Below are 19,533 nucleotides of genomic sequence, written 5' to 3'. Positions count from 1 at the left end.
TCGTTACATTTCAGATGTGTTACGACCCGTGGCTCTACCTTTCATCGATCCCAGCGAAACCCTACATTTCAGCAGGATAATGCACGGCCCCATGTTGCAGGTCCTGTACGGGCCTTTCTGGATAGAGAAAATGTTCGACTGCTGCCCTGCCCAGCACATTCTCCAGATCTTTCACCAATTGAAAACGTCTGGTCAATGGTGGCCGAGCAACTGGCTCGTCACAATACGCCAGTCACTACTCTTGATGAACTGTGGTATCGTGTTGAAGCTGCATGGGCAGCTGTACCTGTACACGCCTTCCAAGCTCTGTTTCACTCAATGCCAGGCGTATGAACGCCGTTATTACGGCCAGAGGTGATAGTTGGGGGTACTGATTTCTCGGGATCTATGCACCCAAATTTCGTGAAAATGTAATCACATGTCAGTTCTAGTATAATATATTTGTCCATTGAATACTCGTTTATCATCTGCATTTCTTCTTGGTGTAGCAATTTTAATGGCCAATAGTGTATTTTTACGTAAACGCATTTCATCACGTCCGCTACCATAAAGTCCTAATGGAGGTAGATGGAGTAACCCGTCCCCGAGGGTTCGGAATCAGGTCCTACAAGTTTTCCACTGTATGTCAATGACGTGTCGTCTGTTTTGTCCTACTGTGTGTGCTACAGGTGTGCTGATGAAGTGCAGTTGTGTCTAACTGCAAAACCAATAAATCTGACGACAGCTATCGAGAATTGCAATACTGAACTCTGAGCACTATCGAAATTGGCTCAGAATACTGAGTGAAAGATCAACCCATCCAAAACCCAAACCGTCCTATTAATCATTCTACTCTCATTAGCCCGAAATATCGGGAACGTCTTCCACGTTAAAATTAACAGACGAAAATCAAAATTTCACTGAGCACGCACTTTCAGTGTGCTAGAAGACATCATCAACTTCCCGTGCCCTACAAAAATATAAAAACTCTCTTCCCTTTTGACTTGAAAAAGTAACATGTGTAAATGCTAATACTTCCAGTTGTAATTACAGCTATGTTATGCTACAGTGTCTTTCTGATGAAAGGTCACGCTGTGTGGAGCTGCTTATGAACGCCTGTGACGTTGGACTCTTTGGCAATTTTGCGCACGGCTGGGTGCAGACACCGTACAACTTCCCGTACACTCTGTTTTCCCTACTGCCTTATCAACGTACACTGTCCCTCATGTCTCTCCTCCAACTCAACGCTCTTATCTGAGCAACACGTCAGAAACACCAGTCCCCATCAGAGCGAAATCCTGTCTGTCCCACTCCATCGCTCAGCCACTTTTTCGAAGTCTTTTTCAGTAACTGGAACCATTTTCTATAATGACCTCCCTCATTATATCAGAGAACTCAATAACATCTCCAGCTTCAAAAGACAGCTAATTACGTACCTACTGAAGCGACAGTAATGTCTAGCTTTGTGCTCCTACTCACTCATCATCACCCCATCACATCCTTCTTTCTAGCCAAACCTTCCTCATCACACATTGCTCTCAGCTAGTGCTCACAGCTCGCTGTCGCTTTTGTACACTTATAAATACATTTTGTAACTGCCATTATAACTATTTATTATTATTATTATTATTATTATTATAGTGGCAGCAGCAGCGGAAGCAATAGTAGAAGTACTGCTAGTATTACGTTTCTTAGTTCTTTGTCAGTTCCATTTATTCAAATTGTCTCTATATACAGTGAAATCATTTTTAATTTTATTAGTGCTATTTTATTCTTGTTTGTCATATTAAAATTATTGTCAGTTTTTAGGCAATTATGATGTAGAAAACACAATGCGTCTGAAACCCTGTTCCTATATTATAAGATTAAATAAATAAATAAAAATAAAGAGAAAATAAATCCATCTACAGATTCCACAGTTATCTTCTGGAAAATAACTTCGTTACGCTCACCCTCCTGGCCCCTCAAACTGCATCGTCAGACAGCCTCCCCCGCAACGTCCTGTCCCTGACATCTGCTTCCCTTACTCCAAGAATCTCAAGATTCTCTTCGCCCACCTGGTCTCTCCAGCTTATTTTCGATCTGCCTAAAGGTCTTCGTCCTTCCGGTTTCATCCGTGACACTTCTCTCAAACTCGATCCCTCCTCTCTTCTATGGACGAGGGCGACTCATCTTTATCAGCGTCCCGCTATTCCCCAACAACATCTGCTTCTTCACATGTCTCCCTCAGCTCCTAGTTCTTTCGTCCTCACCATTCTCCCCCCTCATAAATTGGTGCAAACATCTTTCGCAGGATTTCGTTTCCAAAGACCAATATCTTTATGAAGATGGTAACTGTTCCGAAAGAACAGATACCAATGATGACCATGCAGCTTCTCTAGAAAGAAATGATAATTAATCAAAACCCTCAGCTGCCAACAGGTGTTGTTGATATACCTCAATGGGGACAGCTGAAAATGGGTGCCCCGACCGGGATTCGAGCCCGGGATCTCCTGCTTACATGGTAGACGCTCTATCCATCTGAGCCACCGAGGGCACAGAGGAAAGCGAACTGCAGGGACTTATCCCTTGCACGCTTCCCGTGAGACCCACATTCTCAACTGTCCACAACCTACATTCGTAATGTTCCTAAAGGATATTTGCCCATTCACTCATTACTCGCGGCAACTGAGGTGAAGATTCCCGTAATAGTTCGGGCAAAGTGTGCGCATTCGCACAGAAGGAGGTCAATGGCCGGGTAGCTTTTGCCCGGCCATTGACCTTCTTCTGTGCAAATGCGCACACTGGTAGTGAGGTATATCAACAACATCTGTTGGCAGCTGAGGGTTTCGATTAATTATCATTTCTACCTATATCTTTCATTCTATACTTATCTATTCTCCATATTTCTGCTCCACATAGTAACACTGGTCTCATCTTACTTTTATATATCCTTATTTTGGTTCCCCTAGGAAAAAAAAACAATAGTTCATTGAGTATGAAACTCCGGATGCCGTTTCGATCCTCGCTTCTCTTTCTTGTTTCTCGTCACTTCCGTTGTGTATTACAACCCCCAGACATTTAAACTCATCTACTTCTTCAAATAGGGGCTATCAATCTGAAGGGTTTCCCACCTTTTTTCTTGTAATTTTTTCCTGCCCTCGCGAATTTCATTTTATCGTCATTTACCAAAGATCTTCCCTTGCTTTTTTAATAGTCATCTAGATTTTTAGCGATTTGTTTGTTGTGTTTATTTATTTTCATTTTGTGTGCCCAAGACTTAGGTAATACAAAATAAGCAAAATAATAACAAAATTCCTCCAGGCACTGCTGATTTTCTGTTAGAAATAGATGGACCGTAAGCTCCAGAATTTCGCTGTCTTGATGGCCTTGACACTTGCTGTATATACAGGAGACAATTACTGAACTACATGAAATGAAATCGTCATAACTTCTGAACGGTTTGCGTTAGGACGTTCACACTGCAGGGTTGGCCGCAGGGCATGATGGGAATTAGTATGCGCATTTAGCGACGAAGCCCACTTTCATTTGGATGGGTTCCTCAATAAGCAAAATTGGGGCATTTGGGGGACTGAGAATCCGCATTTCGCGATCGAGAAGTCTCTTCACCCTCAACGAGTGGCTGTGTGGTGTGCAATGTACAGTCACGGAATAATCGGTACAATATTCCTTGATTGCACGGTGACTACCGAACGGTACTTGAAGGTTTTGGAGGATGATTTCATCGCCGTTGTCCAAAGTGACCCCGATTCCGGCAAAGTGTGGTTCATGCAAGACGGAGCTCGACCCCATCGAAGCAGGAGAGTGTTTTATGTGCTGGAGGAGCAGTTTGGGAACCGCATTCTGGCTGTGGGGTACTAAGAGGCCACTGGAATTGGTCTCTATTGGCCGTCATATTCTCCGGATCTAAAAACGTGTGACTCGTCTTTGTGGTGCTATATTAAAGACAAGATGTAGAGCAATTATCCTAGAACAATTCCCGAACTGAAAACAGCCATTCAGGGGGGCATCGGGAGCATCGATGTTCCGACACTTCAGCGGGTCTTGCAGAACTTCGCTTTTCGTCTGACATCATCGTCAAGGATGGCAGGCATATCGAACATCTCATAACCTAAATCCGAATATCTGTAGTTACATTTACGTGTTGAATAAAGTGTGTGTACGCTGTAGTTTGTAACTAATTTGCGTTTTTTTCATATAGTTCAATAATTGCCATTCCGTAGATAATCTGTGATGCAAGGATTTGGCAGATTTCTGCAGACCGGGCTATGTTGTGCGTCCTGCAGGTCACCACACGCACAGCACTCATTTTCGGTGATGAAGCACGAATTTATGAGGTTCGCCTCGCATCGTGACATTTCTGCCCTCAGTCGGTTTAGTGCCTTTCATGTCAAATACGGCAGATGGAGAACCGTAGCGGGTTCCTCTTTGATGTTTCCCTCATCTCTTTCGGTTAATGACTTCCAGGATAGCTGCAGGTGCTGACAGAGTTGCCGCTGTTGCGCACATGAAGCTCCTTCCCGACCTCAACCTACGTCCCGAACAATGTGTGTATGGGAGCGATTCCCTGCTTTCCTTTCTCCATTTCTGCGACTAATTTTCTGCGGATGTCAGTTGGCGCTATCGCACTATTTGAGAAATGTTGTCGACAGGGATTACTCGTCAGACAGCGAGTCACAATGCGTCCAGTCTCATTCGACGCCGCCTCCACCTGTTTGGCATGTGTTTACAGTTTCGCAAAACTGATGCCGCATATTCTGCTGCAGAGAAGCGTAGGTGGCAGGGCAGATGTACCGAGCAAGTTTGGCTGTGAGCCCCAGGTGGTGACAGGCAGTCTACGGGTGATGTTGTTCCGAGCAGATTCTTCTAGCTTTGTTTCTTGGCAGGCACTTTGAAGTATCGTAGTGAAATACAGTACTGACCATTAAAATTGCTACACCAAGAAGAAATGCAGATGATAAACGGGTATTCATTGGACAAATATATTATACTAGAACTGACATGTGATTACATATTCACGCAATTTGGGTGCATAGATCCTGAGAAATCAGTACCCACAACAACCCCCTCTGGTCGTAATAACGGCCTTGATACGCCTGGGCATTAAGTCAAACAGAGCTTGGATGGCGTGTACAGGTACAGCTGCCCATGCAGCTTCAACACGATACCACAGTTCATCGAGAGTAGTGACTGGCGTATTGTGACGATCCAGTTGCTCAGCCACCATTGACCAGACGTTTTCAATTGGTGAGAGATCTGGAGAATGTGCTGACCAGGGCAGCAGTCGAACATTTTCTCTATCCAGAAAGGCCCGTACAGGACCTGCAACATGCGGTCGTGCATTATCCTGCTGAAATGTAGGGTTTCGCTGGGATCGAATGAAGGGTAGAGCCACGGTCGTAACACATCTGAAATGTAACGTCCACTGTTCAAAGTACCGTCAGTGCCAACAAGAGGTGACCGAGACGTGTAACCAATGGCACCCCATACCATCAGGCCGGGTGATACGCCAGTACGGCGATGACGAATACACGCTTTCAATGTGCGTTCACCGCGATGTCGCCAAACTCGGATGCGACCATCATGATGCTGTAAACAGAACCTGGATTCATTCGAAAAAATGACGTTTTGCCACTCGTGCACCCAGGATTGTCGTTGAGTACACCATCGCAAGCGCTCCGGTCTGTGATGCAGCGTCAAGGGTAACCGCAGACTTGGTCTCCGAGCTGATAGTCCATGCTGCTGCAAACGTCGTCGAATTGTTCGTGCATATGGTTGTTGTCTTGCAAACGTCCACATCTGTTGACTCAGCGATCGCGACGTGGCTGCACGATCCGTTACAGCCATGCGGATAAGATGCCTGTCATCTCCACTGCTAGTGATACGAGGCTGTTGGGATCCAGCACGGCGTTCCGTATTACCCTCCTGAACCCACTGATTCCATATTCTGTTAACAGTCATTGGATCTCGACCTACGCGAGCAGCAATGTCGCGATACGATAAATCGCAATCTCGAGAGGCTACAATCCGTCCTTTATCAAAGTCGGAAACGTGATGGTACGCATTTCTCCTCCTTACACGAGGCATCACAACAACGTTTCACCAGGCAACGCCGGTCAGCTGCTGTTTGTGTATTAGAAATCGATTGGAATCTTTCCTCATGTCAGGACGTTGTAGGTGTCGCCACCGGCGCCAACCTTGTGTGAATGCTCTGCAAAGCTGATCATTTGCATATCACAGCATCTTCTTTCTGTCGGTTAAATTTCGCGTCTGTAGCACGTCATCTTCGTGGTGTAGCAATTTTAATGGCCAGTAGAGTAGTTGCTGCCCTCTCCAAGTAGTGCTGAACTTCGTCCTGGCGTCCTGGCTATTCAGGTGAAAGGCACGTACCTGCATCTTTCCGGGACTTGGCTTCATGTGGTCATCATGGTAATACGAGGGTTGGAACTTAAATAATGGCAACTACTTATTCACAACCGATACAAAAGAGTTACATGTTTGCACCTGTTACTGTCCTTCGAAGTAGTCACCAGCATTGTGTAGAACCCGTTGCCAGTGATGTGTAAGGCGTATTATACCGTTAGCAGAGCCTGTTCTGTTGATGGTGCGAATGGAGCGGTCTACTGCCTGTCGAATCTCTGGAACAGTTCTGAAGCGAATGTTCCTCACGGAGGAAGAGAGCGAGTTGAGTTTTGCAGGATATCTGTATGCGGATTCCATGTTGATTTTTATAGAGGAGCTGTTCATTTTCCAAGAACGTAATAATTATTGAGCATAAAACATGTTCCATAATTCTACAACAGACTGACGTCAACGACGTAGGTCTGTGATTGTGTGCACCTGTCTTACGGCTTTTCTTAAAAACGGGAATGACCTGCGCTTTTTTTCCAGTCGTTTGGTACCTTTCAAGGCTATCTAATAGTGCGTGTTCGCTGTTGCAGGAGACGACGGCGCGGCTGCTGTTCATGGCGGTGCGGTGGGTCCGCTGCCTCGCACCCTTCCAGACGCTCTCCAAGAGGGACCAGGTGCGTAGCCCCCACCACGCTGCGCAGTCTCAGCCGACTGGGCCATTTCTCGTGTCCTCGGCGGGTCTAACTTCTAAACACTCACTAGCCGTAGTGTGTCCTTTTCTGCAGGCCGCAGTATATCCTGCCACAATCTCTCATCTTACTTGCTTGTACATTAAGAAGGTAGGACTCAAGTGAGTTTTGGGACACGTAATCAAAGCGTCAGTCCTCATTTTCGGTTACTCTAAAGATTTCGTAGTTGCCTCTAGTGTACAACGAAGTTCATCGATACAATTTCAGAACACGCTGATAAAATCAGTGGGCCAAAAACAGTGCCCTGCGGTACGTCCCTTATTTTTAGCCTTAGCAGCAACTCTAGTTGTCCTGACTGGTACTAGAGCGCTGTGTGGGCGTGCCGGCAGCTGCTGCTGCTGCAGGAGTCGTGGAAGGAGCTGTTCCTGCTGCACCTGGCGCAGTGGTCCATCCCGTGGGACCTGTCGGCGCTCTTCGGCTGCTCCAAGGCGCGCGACCGCCTGCCGCAAGACGACGCCGCCACCAACATCGAGATCAAGACCATCCAGGTAGGCGGTAATAGTGAGTTTGACAAAACTGAAACGTTGCCTTCGGAGAAAATCCACACTCACTTAGAGTAAAAGAAGCTTCATGTACAGTAAATTAAGATAGAGCAAAGGGTAGTATCAATTTACTTCATCAAAATATCAGTGGAATAAAAAATGAAGTAGAGGATCTCAAAAATAATAATGAAACTGATATACTCTGTCTCCCTGAACACCATCTAACTGTGGGGATGGAAAGTGTCAGTATAAATGGGTATAATTTAGCATCTTACACTTGCAGATCTACCATAGATAAAGGAGGAGTTGCCATTTACGCAAAACAAGGGCATAAATACGAAACTGTAGAAGTAAGCAAATTTTGTGTTGATCAACACTTTGAAGTTTGCTCATGTGAACTACAGCTAGGTAAAGTAGTGTTGATATTACCAGCAGTGTACGGGTCCCCATTAGGAGATTCGGAGCTATTTATAAATAAAAGTTTGACTCCCTATTATGCTGTCTGTCAGAAAAAAAGAATCTACGGTGATTTCAGTGTAAATTTTTTAAGCAATTCTTGTAGGAAAAGTGAACTAGAAGTGTTATTAATGACATATAACTTAGAATCAGTCATCAGTTTCCCTGCAAGTATAGCTCAAGACAGTAGCCCTCTAATAGATACTGTATTTGTATGGCAAGAGGATGTAAAACTAACACATGCTTTCCCTGTGCTAAATGGGTTATCAGACTATGATGCACAACTGATTAAGTCACAAAACTTAGCAGGGTGTACAGTTCAGAAACCATTAAGTAAAAGTGTAAGGCTGCTCAACCCGGTATCTATCGAACACTTCAGAGAGCGTTTAAGAAATGTTAATTGTGGACATGCTTATAATGAGCCCAATGCCAATGATAAATGTAACATATTTCTTGATAAATTTACACTCCTTTTTGAACACGACGAACAAACGGAGGGAGTCGCCATGGGTAGCCCACTCTCACCGGTGGTAGCGAATTTGTACATGGAGAACTTCGAGGAGGAAGCCCTGTCGTCATCCGAATGGAAACCTACTTGCTTTTTCCGTTACGTGGACGACACGTTCGTCATCTGGCCACATGGTATGGATAAACTCCTTGACTTCCTTACACATCTAAACTCCATACACCCCAACATCAAATTCACTATGGAGACTGAAACGGAGGGTAAATCACCTTTCCTTGACGTCTTGGTCAAGAGAAGGGCTGACGGCACCCTAGGTCATGGGGTGTATCGGAAGACAACGCACACTGATCTGTATTTGCACGCAGACAGCTGCCACCACCCTTCACAGGGGAATGGGGTACTTAAAACTCTAGTACATAGGGTGCGCACTATCTCTGACGCAGAGAGTCTACCCCAGGAATTGGAATATCTGAGAACTGTATTTCGAAAAAATGGGTACTCAGAGTGGCAGATTCAACGTGCTCTCCGCCCAACCACTACAGCACAACCTGTGGAAATGGATGATATCACGAGGGAGGAGGTAGGCACTGCGTTTATTCCATATACAGGCGCACTCTCAGGAAAAATCGCCCGCATTTTGAAGAAACACCGGGTCGGAACTGTGTTTTGTCCTCCGAATAAAACTCGTGCACTGGTGGGGAGCGCCAAAGATGACCTCGGTTTGAGGAAGGCCGGCGTGTACCAGATTCCGTGTCAATGTTGCAAGTCGTATATTGGTCAGACGATGCGTACCGTCGAGAATCGATGCCTTGAACACCAGAGGCACACTCGACTGATGTATCCGAGCAAGTCGGCGGTTGCTGAACATTGTTTGTCGGAAAATCACGCTATGGAGTATGAACGCACGAGGATTCTGGTACAGACGTCGAGATACTGGGACAGCGTTGTTAGAGAGGCCATCGAAATTCGCAGCAATGACGACCTCATAAACCGTGACTGTGGATATAATATTAGCAAGGCTTGGGAACCAGCGATTGGGTTAATCAAGAGTAAATATAGCAAACGTATAGTTGTGACGACCACGGCGGACAGAGCCATCACTCCAACGTCATCTCAGACGCCGTCGCAATCTGTTCCACCGCGCGACCGTGGCGCAGGGCGCGGACAGCGGAGAGAGCGCGCCGCAGGCGGGGGGTATTTAAATCGGCCGCCGCCGCGACCGAACCCAGTTCCCTCTGAGCAGCTATAGCGTACGGATCTCCGTGCCGGCACGTTCACAGGAGCTCAGTCCATCAGTTCATCTGATGATGGCGACATATATGATCGCCGAAGTATTGTGCCCGTTGGACACTGTAGACCGGCAGTACACCCGTGGATATTTTGATTATCAAATGCGCCGGGAGAAACTCAAGAATCACAAAAAATATGTAGATTACAAATGCTATTAATAACTAGGGCAATAAAATCAAACTGGATGGGATGTTGTTAGCAGAGAGACACGAAACGTAACCAGTGGGGTAGGTAGTATTACTAATAAAGAGAATGAGACCATGTTAACCTACAGTACACAAGTAGCTAATGTATTTAACAACCACTTCTTAAGTCTAGGTGAAAAAATTGGTGAGAATAGCTCAAAAGAAAAAGCCGAGCAATACATGGAAGAATCAGTTTTAAGAAATCCTAGTCAGATTAATTTTCATCTAACAAACCCTTGTGAAAAAAGAAGATTCATTAAATCTTTGAAAAAATGAATGTTCTGTTGGAGTAGATGACATCTCTAATAAGTTATTAAAATAATGTGGAGCAGTTACAGCTGACGTTGCGAGTCACATCTGTAATACATCACTAACTTAAGGTATTTTCCCAGAGAGGTTAAAATATGCCATTGTCAAGCCTCTTTACAAAAAAGGAAACACCACAGATGTCAATAATTACCTGCCAGTGTCCTTACTCGCAGCCAGCCGCGGTGGCCGTGCGCTTCTAGGCACTTCAGTCCGGAACCGCGTGACTGCTACGGTCGCAGGTTCGAATCCTGCCTCGGGCATGGATGTGTGTGATGTCCTTAGGTTAGTTAGGTTTAAGTAGTTCTAAGTTCTAGGGGACTTATGACCTCAGATGTTGAGTCCCATAGTGCTCAGAGCCATTTGAACCATTTTTGTCCTTGCTCGCAGCATTTTCAAAAATTGTCAAGAAACTAATGTACTCAAGAGTGTTTAGCCATCTCGGCAGTAATGGAATACTTAGTAAACCACAGTGTGGATTTCAAAAATGCTGTTCCACTGAGACAGCAGTATTCAATTTCACTGCCCACATAAGAAAGTCTTTAAACAGTAAAATGTCACCAATAGAAATTTTCTGTGACTTATCCAAAGCGTTTGATTGTTTGAACCGTGACAATATATTACATACATTACAATTGTATGGTATAAATGGAACAGCATAAGAGTGGTTTAAGTCATATCTACAGAACAGAAAGCAAAAAGTTTCTTTATATGGTTTAAATGATTTAAGAAAGGTTGCCACTTCATCTAACTGGGGTGAAATTACATTGGGTGTGCCATAGGGTTCGATCAAGGGTCCCATTCTGTTCTTGATATATGTGAATGACCTCCCTCCTTATCTGAAACAAGAAGCTAAACTGACACTGTTTGTTGATGATACAAGCATCATTATTAATCCACTAAAGAAACTAATAGAAAATGACACAAATAATATTGATTGGTTTTCTGCGAATGGACTTGCTGTGAACTTTGAAAAAACTCAGTACATCCAATTTTCTACTGGAAGGAGTACAGTTCCTTCAATAAATATGACACGTCAACAGAAATCAGTAGCCAGAGTAGAGCATACTAAGTTTTTGCGTGTACCTATAGATGAGAATCTTAATTGGAATATTCATATTTTGGATCTCCTAATGCGACTAGGTTCGGAAACTTTTGCAATCAACATAATTGCTAATTTTGAGGATACAGAAATTAGCTAGCTTACATACTTTGCATACTTGCACTGTCTGATGTCACACACAATATTATTTTGGGGTAACACAACACATAGGCGAAATGTATACACTGCTCAAAAGAAAGTGGTCTGAATAAAGTATGGGGCTCATAGCCTCATATTTTGTAGGCATATCTTTAAAAGGTTAGGAATTCTTACAACAGCCTCACAGCACATTTACTCGGTAATAAAATTTGTTCTCAACAACATGGACCATGATTATAGTAGCAGAAGAAAGAAATACTTACACTTTCCTCTACTTAACCTATCTTTGGCACAGAAAGGGATAAACTATGCTGCTGTAAAATTTTTCTGTAAATTACCAGATGAAATAAAATGTCTGACAGACAGCAGTAACAGTTTTAAAAATATACTGAAATAATATCTCCTTGACAACTCCTTCTGTACCATAGATGAATTCTTGAATAGGAATAAAGAAATCTATAGGTTTAATATAGGCATTTTCTGCCATTTAAGGGAGTGGGATAGGTAATAAAAAATTTAAAAGTTTTTTAAAGAAAAAAGGCCCTTCATTCATGTGTGCATTTCTTATGCACTTGACACGTTCCACATCATAACGGTTACCGTGAGATTGATCAATGGAACACGTAACTAACTAACTTATTTTTTAGCAAATCTTACTGACTGTGTAGACTGCATTCGCATCTAAAAACTGTGACCAGTTTCTGTTTCACATGAACAATCTTCACTTGTGTAAATAAAAAAGAAAACTACTGACCGACACAGTATCGATGATACACAGTGTTGCTATTATAAGACATCTGCCTGTGACAAATGTGGCAGACGTCACCTACCCGGAATTGCCTTTCGGCCTACATCAACAGCGTAGATGCTACCAAACGTCTGTATTATTCTGTAACGTAGAATGTAAATGTTGCTTTAAAATTGGATGGATTAATCTTGTAAACGATAAAACCAGGTTCGGTCTGGTAAATGTGATTTTAGATGTATAATAGCAACGCTGGATACCGTAGATTTGATACTGAAGCGCCAAAGAAACTGGTATAGGCATGCATATTCAAATACAGAGATATGTAAACAGGCAGAATACGACGCTGCGGTCGGCAACGCCTACATAAGACAACAAGTGCCTGGCGCAGTTGTTAGATCGGTTACTGCTGCTACAATGGCAGGTTATCAAGATTTAAGTGAGTTTGAACGTAGTGTTATAGTCGTCGCACAAGCGATGGGACACAGCATCTCCGAAGTAGCGATAAAGGGGGGATTTTCCTGTACGACCATTTCACGACTGTACAGTGAATATCAGGAATCCGGCAAAACATCAAATCTCCGACATCTCTGTGGCCGGAAAAAGGTCCTGCGAGACCAACGACGACTGAAGAAAATGGTTCAACGTGACAGAAGTGCAACCCTTCCGCGAACTGCTGTAGAGTTCCATGCTGGGCCACCAAGAAGTGTCAGCGTGCGAACCACTCAACGAAACATCATCGACATCGGGTTTCGGAGCCGAAGGCCCACTCGTGTACCCTTGATGACTGCACAACATAAAGTTTTACGCCTCGCCTGGGCCCGTCAACACCGACATTGGACTGTTGATAACTGGAAACATGTTGCCTGGTCGGACGAGTCTCGTTTCAAGTTGTATCGAGCGGATGGGCGTGTACGGGTGCAGAGACAACCAGATGAATCCATGGAACCTGCATATCACCTGTGAACTGTTGAGGCTGGTGGAGGCTCTGTAATGGTGTGAGGCGTGTCCAGTGGGAGTGATATGGGACCCCTGATACGTCTAGATACGACTCTGACAGGTGACACTGCGGAATAGTCCTGTCTGATCACCCGTATCCATTCATGTCCGTTGTGCGTCCCGTCGCACTTGGTCAATTCCAGCAAGACAATGCGACACCCGACACGTCCAGAACTGCTACAGAGTGGCTCCAGGAACAATATTCTGAGTTTGAACACTACCGCTGGCCACCAAACTCCCCAGACATGAACATTATGGATCATATCTGGAATGCCTTGCAATGTGCTGTTCAGAGGAGATCTCCACCCCCTCGTACTCTTAAGGATTTATGGACAATCCTGCAGGATTCATGTCTTCTATTCCCTCCAGCACTACTTGAGACATTATTCGAGCCCATGCCGGGGGCCCTACACGGTATTAATGACTCAAATGGCTCTTAGCACTATGGAACTTAACAGCGGAGGTCATCAGTCCCCTAGAACTTAGAACTACTTAAACCTAACCAACCTAAGGACATCACACACATCCATGCCCGAGGCAGGATTCGAACCTGCGACTTTAGCGGTCGCGCGGTTTACACGGTATTTGGCAGGTGTACCAGTTTCTTTGGCTCTTCGCTGTATGTCGCCTAGTTATATTTTTCTCTGCACGTGTGAAGAAGCGTCATGTGGAACCAAAACGAGTCAGAATTTTCAAATATGAATGCAAATCTAGGTGGACAATAAAATGTCTCCTATGAACTCGCTTCACACACATTTCTCGTAATGAATTTTTCCGTGTTACGTTCGAAGTCAAGGTAAGATGGAGAACATCGTCGCACATTTAATCTAGTACGGACACACGTAATAAAGTCACTGCCGAGCGAGGAGGCGCAGTGGATAACGCACTGGACTCGTTTTCAGGAGGACGACGGCTCAAATCCGCGTCCGGCCATCCTGATTTAGCTTTTCCTTGATTTCCCCGAATCGCGCCAGCAAACACCGGGATGCTTCGTCTGAATGGGGACGGGCCGATTTCCTTCCCCATCCTTTAAACATTACGAGCACGTGCTCCATCTCTAACGACATCGCCGATGGGACGTTAAACCATAATCTTGCTTCCGTCTTTCTTAGCAATTCATTTACTTTTGTTAGTAGGACATCCTTTCGTGTCCTACGATGAGGCCCCCCGTTGCATGTATTCCAACCTGTATCTTAGGCTACAGTTTTTAGCTTCTGCAGTTCCATCTTCACTAGTAGTCCCTTGACTGTGTGAAAAATTTAAACTTTTTAATGAATGAAGTCAAAAGATACGGCCATTAGTGTCCCATATTTTGATACTCGCAGATTCACTCATCAGATCTATAGATGAATTACTATCTCTATACATAATAAAGCTTGTACGGAATCCTCAGAGCACAAGCTCTACCCTGCACTTCTCCGTTGATTCTTTTCTTTATCTACATGGCAAATCTTCATTTCGCCATTTGAGTTATAATATTAAGCTCTCCAGTTGCCAATTCCGAGAACAAACTTTTTAAAACGACTATGGAAACGTATTCTCTTTCTTCTCACGTGTTTTCCACATAATGACAATGGTGTTGAAATTAAAGAAATTCATTCTTATATGGAAGCATAGAAGAAAATGTTTGCCCCCTGCACCAGTCGTGAATGGAATCACATCACGGCTCTGGGCAAGCCAGTCCATTTCAGAAATATTATTGTCCGCAAACCAATGCCTAGCAGCTGCTGCTTTATCTCTCGGTGCATTGTCACGCAGATAGAAACAATCCACCTCCCCAAACTGTCGTTCTACTGTGCCGTAAAATGTGTTCATATCCTTCCGCTTTTAGCGTTTCCTTAGGCACAATAAGAGGATCACACTCTAAGCGCTAAAAACACCACACGCCGCAACACCACCTCGTCAATGCTTCACTGGAGGCACTAAACATGACGACAGGTAGCTTTCTCCAGGCATTCAACAAACCCAAACCTTTCTACCGGATTGACAAAGGGTGCGGCCACCCTCGTACCTTTGTTGATCACCACTTCAACTGAGTGGTGTTCCTTTGGTGCTCTAGAACATGGTTACCCACCTTGCGACTCGCAGGAACTTCTGAGCCCTCGCCTTTTCTCCGCATTTGTCGACACCTTGCTTGCATTTCTCCTACGATTACAATGAGATGCCGTAGAAAATCGTCAACCACCATATGTACAAAGCTTTTTCTTCGTACATCCGTATTTAAATTGGATAAAGGTTGGACACAGCTGGTATAATATTTGTTAAAAATGAAACTCCTCCAGCTGTACTTAAGATTTTATATTTATTTGGCTATTAGCTTCGACGTTTCGTCAACGCCATGTTCAGGCCAGTACACTTTGATGAAATCAGCTGTGTGTGGCTCAGTACTGAAGCGGACTTCTAGTACTGAGCTGGCTAACCTGAAGAAGTGGACTTCTAGTACTGAGCCATACACAACTGATTTCATCAAAGTGTACGGGCCTGAAGATGACGTTGACGCAACGTCGAAGCTAATAGCCAAATAAATATAAAATCTTAAGTATAGCTGGAGGAGTTTCATTTTTAACAAAAAAAATGTACAAAGTTCTGGAATAAAGGTAAGAAAAGCAGGAGCTTCTACTCAGTGTAAAGTGCGCCAGCTCTGCGCCTGTCAGCTTCTGTACAATTTCAGGCAAGTAAATTTCTACGGCATTTTGCTTCCTTCATTAAAATCAGTGTACTCATCGTACAAAAAACCCACTCGGAATACCAAAGTTTTGCATCGAGGCTGTAACTAGTGAAATCTGCGTGAAGGATTATCAGCGCCACAGAACAGTTCGTAGGGCTGGCTCGCAATGTTTGCTCTGTGATGTTCTCTTCTATTTCAGCTTGTGTAAACGCTTGTTCACAGATACAAGCGAATGGTGGCGAACGCTGGCGAACTGTCTGCGAATGCTCGTTCGCCTGTGTCCGCCTCCATTCGCCGCCGTGGAAACGCGGCTTACGGAAGTCGTCCCTTGTGTGTTGCAGGAGATCATGGGCAGGTTCCGGCAGCTGTCGCCAGATGGCAGCGAGTGCGGCTGCATGAAGGCCGTCGTACTCTTCACGCCAGGTACCACTACACCATCTACCCTCAAAGTCACAACAAGAAATTAAAAAAAAACTTTAGTTTTCGTTTCTTGAGCATCAGTGGGCGATAGCTTCGTCTTTCCATTTCGCATGTTGCTTTTGAAAAGTATCTCTGATGAGAAACCAAGCAAATATTCATTTACCGCCCCCAGGAACACAACCGTACTTAAACTGGCATGATGCATGAGCGTAGAGTTCCAGAAGATTGGAAAAGAGCACAGGTCATCCCCGTTTTCAAGAAGGGACGTCGAACAGATATGCAGAACTATAGACCTATATCTCTAACGTCGATCGCCGGCCGTTGTGGCCGAGCGGTTCTAGGCGCTTCAGTCCGGAACCGAGCGACCGCTACGGCCGCAGGTTCGAATCCTTCCTCGGGCATGGATGTGTGTGATGTTTTTAGATTAGTTAGGTTTAAGTAGTTCTAAGTTCTAGGGGACTGATGACCTAGATGTTAAGTCCCATAGTGCTCAGAGCCATTTGAACCTTTTTTTCTAACGTCGATCAGATGTAGAATTTTGGAACACGTATTATATTCGAGTATAATGACTTTTCTGAAGACTAGAAATCTACTCTGTAGGAATCAGCATGGATTTCGAAAAAGACGATCGTGTGAAACGCAGCTCGCGCTATTCGTCCACGAGACACACAGGACCATAGACACGGGTTCCCAGGTAGGTGTCGTGTTTCTTGACTTCCGCAAGACGTTTGATACATTTCCCCACAGACGTTTAATGAACAAAGTAAGAGCATATGGACTATCAGACCAGTTTTGTGATTCGATTGAAGAGTTCCTAGATAACAGAACGCAGCATGTCATTCTCAATGGAGAGAAGTCTTCCGAAGTAAGAGTGATTTTAGGTGTGCCGCAGGGGAGTGCCGTAGGACCGTTGCTATTCACAATATATATAAATGACCTTCTGGATAACATCGGAAGTTCATTGAGGCTTTTTGCGGATGATGCTGTAGTATATCAAGAGGATGTAACAATGGAAAATTGTACTGAAATGCAGGAGGATCTGCAACAACTGACGCATGGTGCAGGGAATGGCAATTGAATCTCAGTATAGACAAGTGTAATATGCTGCGAATACATATAAAGAAAGATCCTTTATCATTTAGCTACAATATAGCAGGTCAGCAACTGGAAGCAGTTAATTCCATAAATTATCTGGGAGTAGGCATTAGGAGTGATGTAAAATAGAATGACCATATAAAATTAATCGTCGGTAAAGCAGATGCCAGACTGAGATTCATTGAAAGAATCCCAAGGAAATTCGGTCCAAAAACAGAGGAAGTAGGTTACAGTACACTTGTTCGCCCACTGCTTGAATACTGTTCACCGGTGTGGGATCCGTACCAGATAGAGTTGATAGAAGAGATAGAGAAGATCCAACGGAGAGCAGCAGGATCATTTAGTAATCGCGCAAGCGTTACGGAGATGATAGATAAACTCCAGTGGAAGACTCTGCAGGAGAGACGCTCAGTAGCTCGGTACGGACTTTTGTTAAAGTTTCGAGAACATACCTTCACCGAGGAGTCAAGCTGTATATTGCTCCCCCCTACATATATCTCGAGAAGAGACCATGAGGATAAAATCAGAGAGATTAGAGCCCACACAGAGGCATACCGACAATCCTTCTTTCCACGAACAATACGAGACTGGAATAGAAGGGATAACCGATAGAGGTACTCAAGGTACCCTCCGCCACACACCGTCAGGTGGCTTGCGGAGTATGGATGTAGATGTGCCCTTTTCCAATCCTTTGGAACGTTACGCTCTTCTAGAGGCCTTCGGTACACCACTGCAAGAAGGGGGGCAAGTTCTATCAGAAGCTCGTCTCGTCTTCTGTTCTGGTCGCCCACGTTCGGCTTCCGCGGTTGCAGAGACGGCGGGCCTGTGCGACGTGCAGCCGGTGGAGATGCTGCAGGACCAGGCGCAGTGCATCCTGGGCGACTACGTGCGCAGCCGCTACCCGCGGCAGCCCACGCGCTTCGGCCGGCTGCTGCTGCTGCTGCCCAGCCTGCGCGCCGTGCGACAGTCCACGGTCGAGCGGCTCTTCTTCAAGGACACCATCGGCGACATCCCCATCCAGCGCCTGCTCGGCGACATGTACCACATGGACAAGTACACCTAGGCGCCCGCTCGCCGACGTGTACCACACCTCGGCTACGTGCCCGACAAGTGCTTGCTCGGTGACGGACAAGTACACGTAGACAACAACCCCGTCCTGTGGCTGCTCAGTGAAACGTACCACACGGACGAGTACGCCTACGCAAGCACTGCGTCGCGTCATTGGACTGTCGACCGAGGGGCAGATGGGTGCATCTAGGTGAGGCCTCAGACCGCAGGTATTCGCCATCCGGACTGCCACGTGTGCAGTGACTGCGCGGCGCTGTCCAGTACGACGAGATTAGCTGCATCGTGCAGCCCACAACTGTGATCCCTGACACTATATTACTTCCTGGTTCCCGTGTCCAGATGTAGTCTAGTGGCTGATGTGACTCGGTGTAATACAAAATATACGGGTTACGGAATTTAAATAAAGCGGCAGAGGCGACGATGAGGTCACTGTGATCCCAAATTCTTCTTGTTACAGACACAAAAGCGACGTCTTTTCATCTGAATAAATTTTATTTGTCTTGAGCGCAAGATACATTGTCCACTGGTGAACAATCATCATCTTCAGATCGTAAAAACATAGTTACAACATCCTACATGCACCAGTAGTGTGTGTGCACTTCTACATGACTAAAAATGGTCGCATGGTACCAGTAGCAGATTGCCTGTTAATATATTCCAGGAGAAACAACATTAATTTTCAGTGTTTCATATAATCAGTGACCAAATTTAGAAATTTAAAGTGCTGTCACGATCCAATCATGAAGAGGTATAATGTAGTATTAAACATGTAACACAAGAAATCAAGTATTAAAGTCAGAATCTTTGTGTTTCTCCCGAGGCAGCGGAACTCGCAGCACGCAAACTCCCCAGCCCACATTCAACCAGTATTCGAAAATGAGAGCACTTAACGACTTACGACAAACTTTGCACGGAATTCCAAACTTTTTCGAAACTTGTTCCCACTGACACTCCCCGCAATATAATCAAAGAGAAGAAATTTATCACTTACAACATTTCTACTGTTCGTGCAGTAAAACATCAGCTGCGGTCATGACATGGTAACTTATTACTTTTTTACTACTAACTCTGTT

General features: G+C 44.8%; 1 protein-coding gene across 1 annotated transcript in view; it reads left to right on the top strand.

Moving 5' to 3' along the window:
- The window catches only part of LOC124778088 (protein dissatisfaction), a 63,063-nt gene extending 44,608 nt beyond the window's left edge, over positions 1 to 18,455 (top strand). Inside the window, exons 5-8 of the mRNA XM_047253620.1 lie at positions 6,921 to 7,004; positions 7,409 to 7,567; positions 16,219 to 16,300; positions 18,205 to 18,455. Coding sequence (XP_047109576.1) covers positions 6,921 to 7,004; positions 7,409 to 7,567; positions 16,219 to 16,300; positions 18,205 to 18,455 — 576 coding nt within the window. The remainder of the gene's footprint in view (positions 1 to 6,920; positions 7,005 to 7,408; positions 7,568 to 16,218; positions 16,301 to 18,204) is intronic.
- The last annotated feature ends 1,078 nt before the right edge of the window (positions 18,456 to 19,533 follow it).

This window comes from Schistocerca piceifrons, chromosome 1 (genome assembly GCF_021461385.2).
Source record: "Schistocerca piceifrons isolate TAMUIC-IGC-003096 chromosome 1, iqSchPice1.1, whole genome shotgun sequence".
Taxonomy (NCBI): domain Eukaryota; kingdom Metazoa; phylum Arthropoda; class Insecta; order Orthoptera; family Acrididae; genus Schistocerca; species Schistocerca piceifrons.
Note: the sequence above shows the minus strand (reverse complement) of the source record. Positions and strands in the feature narration are given on the sequence as shown.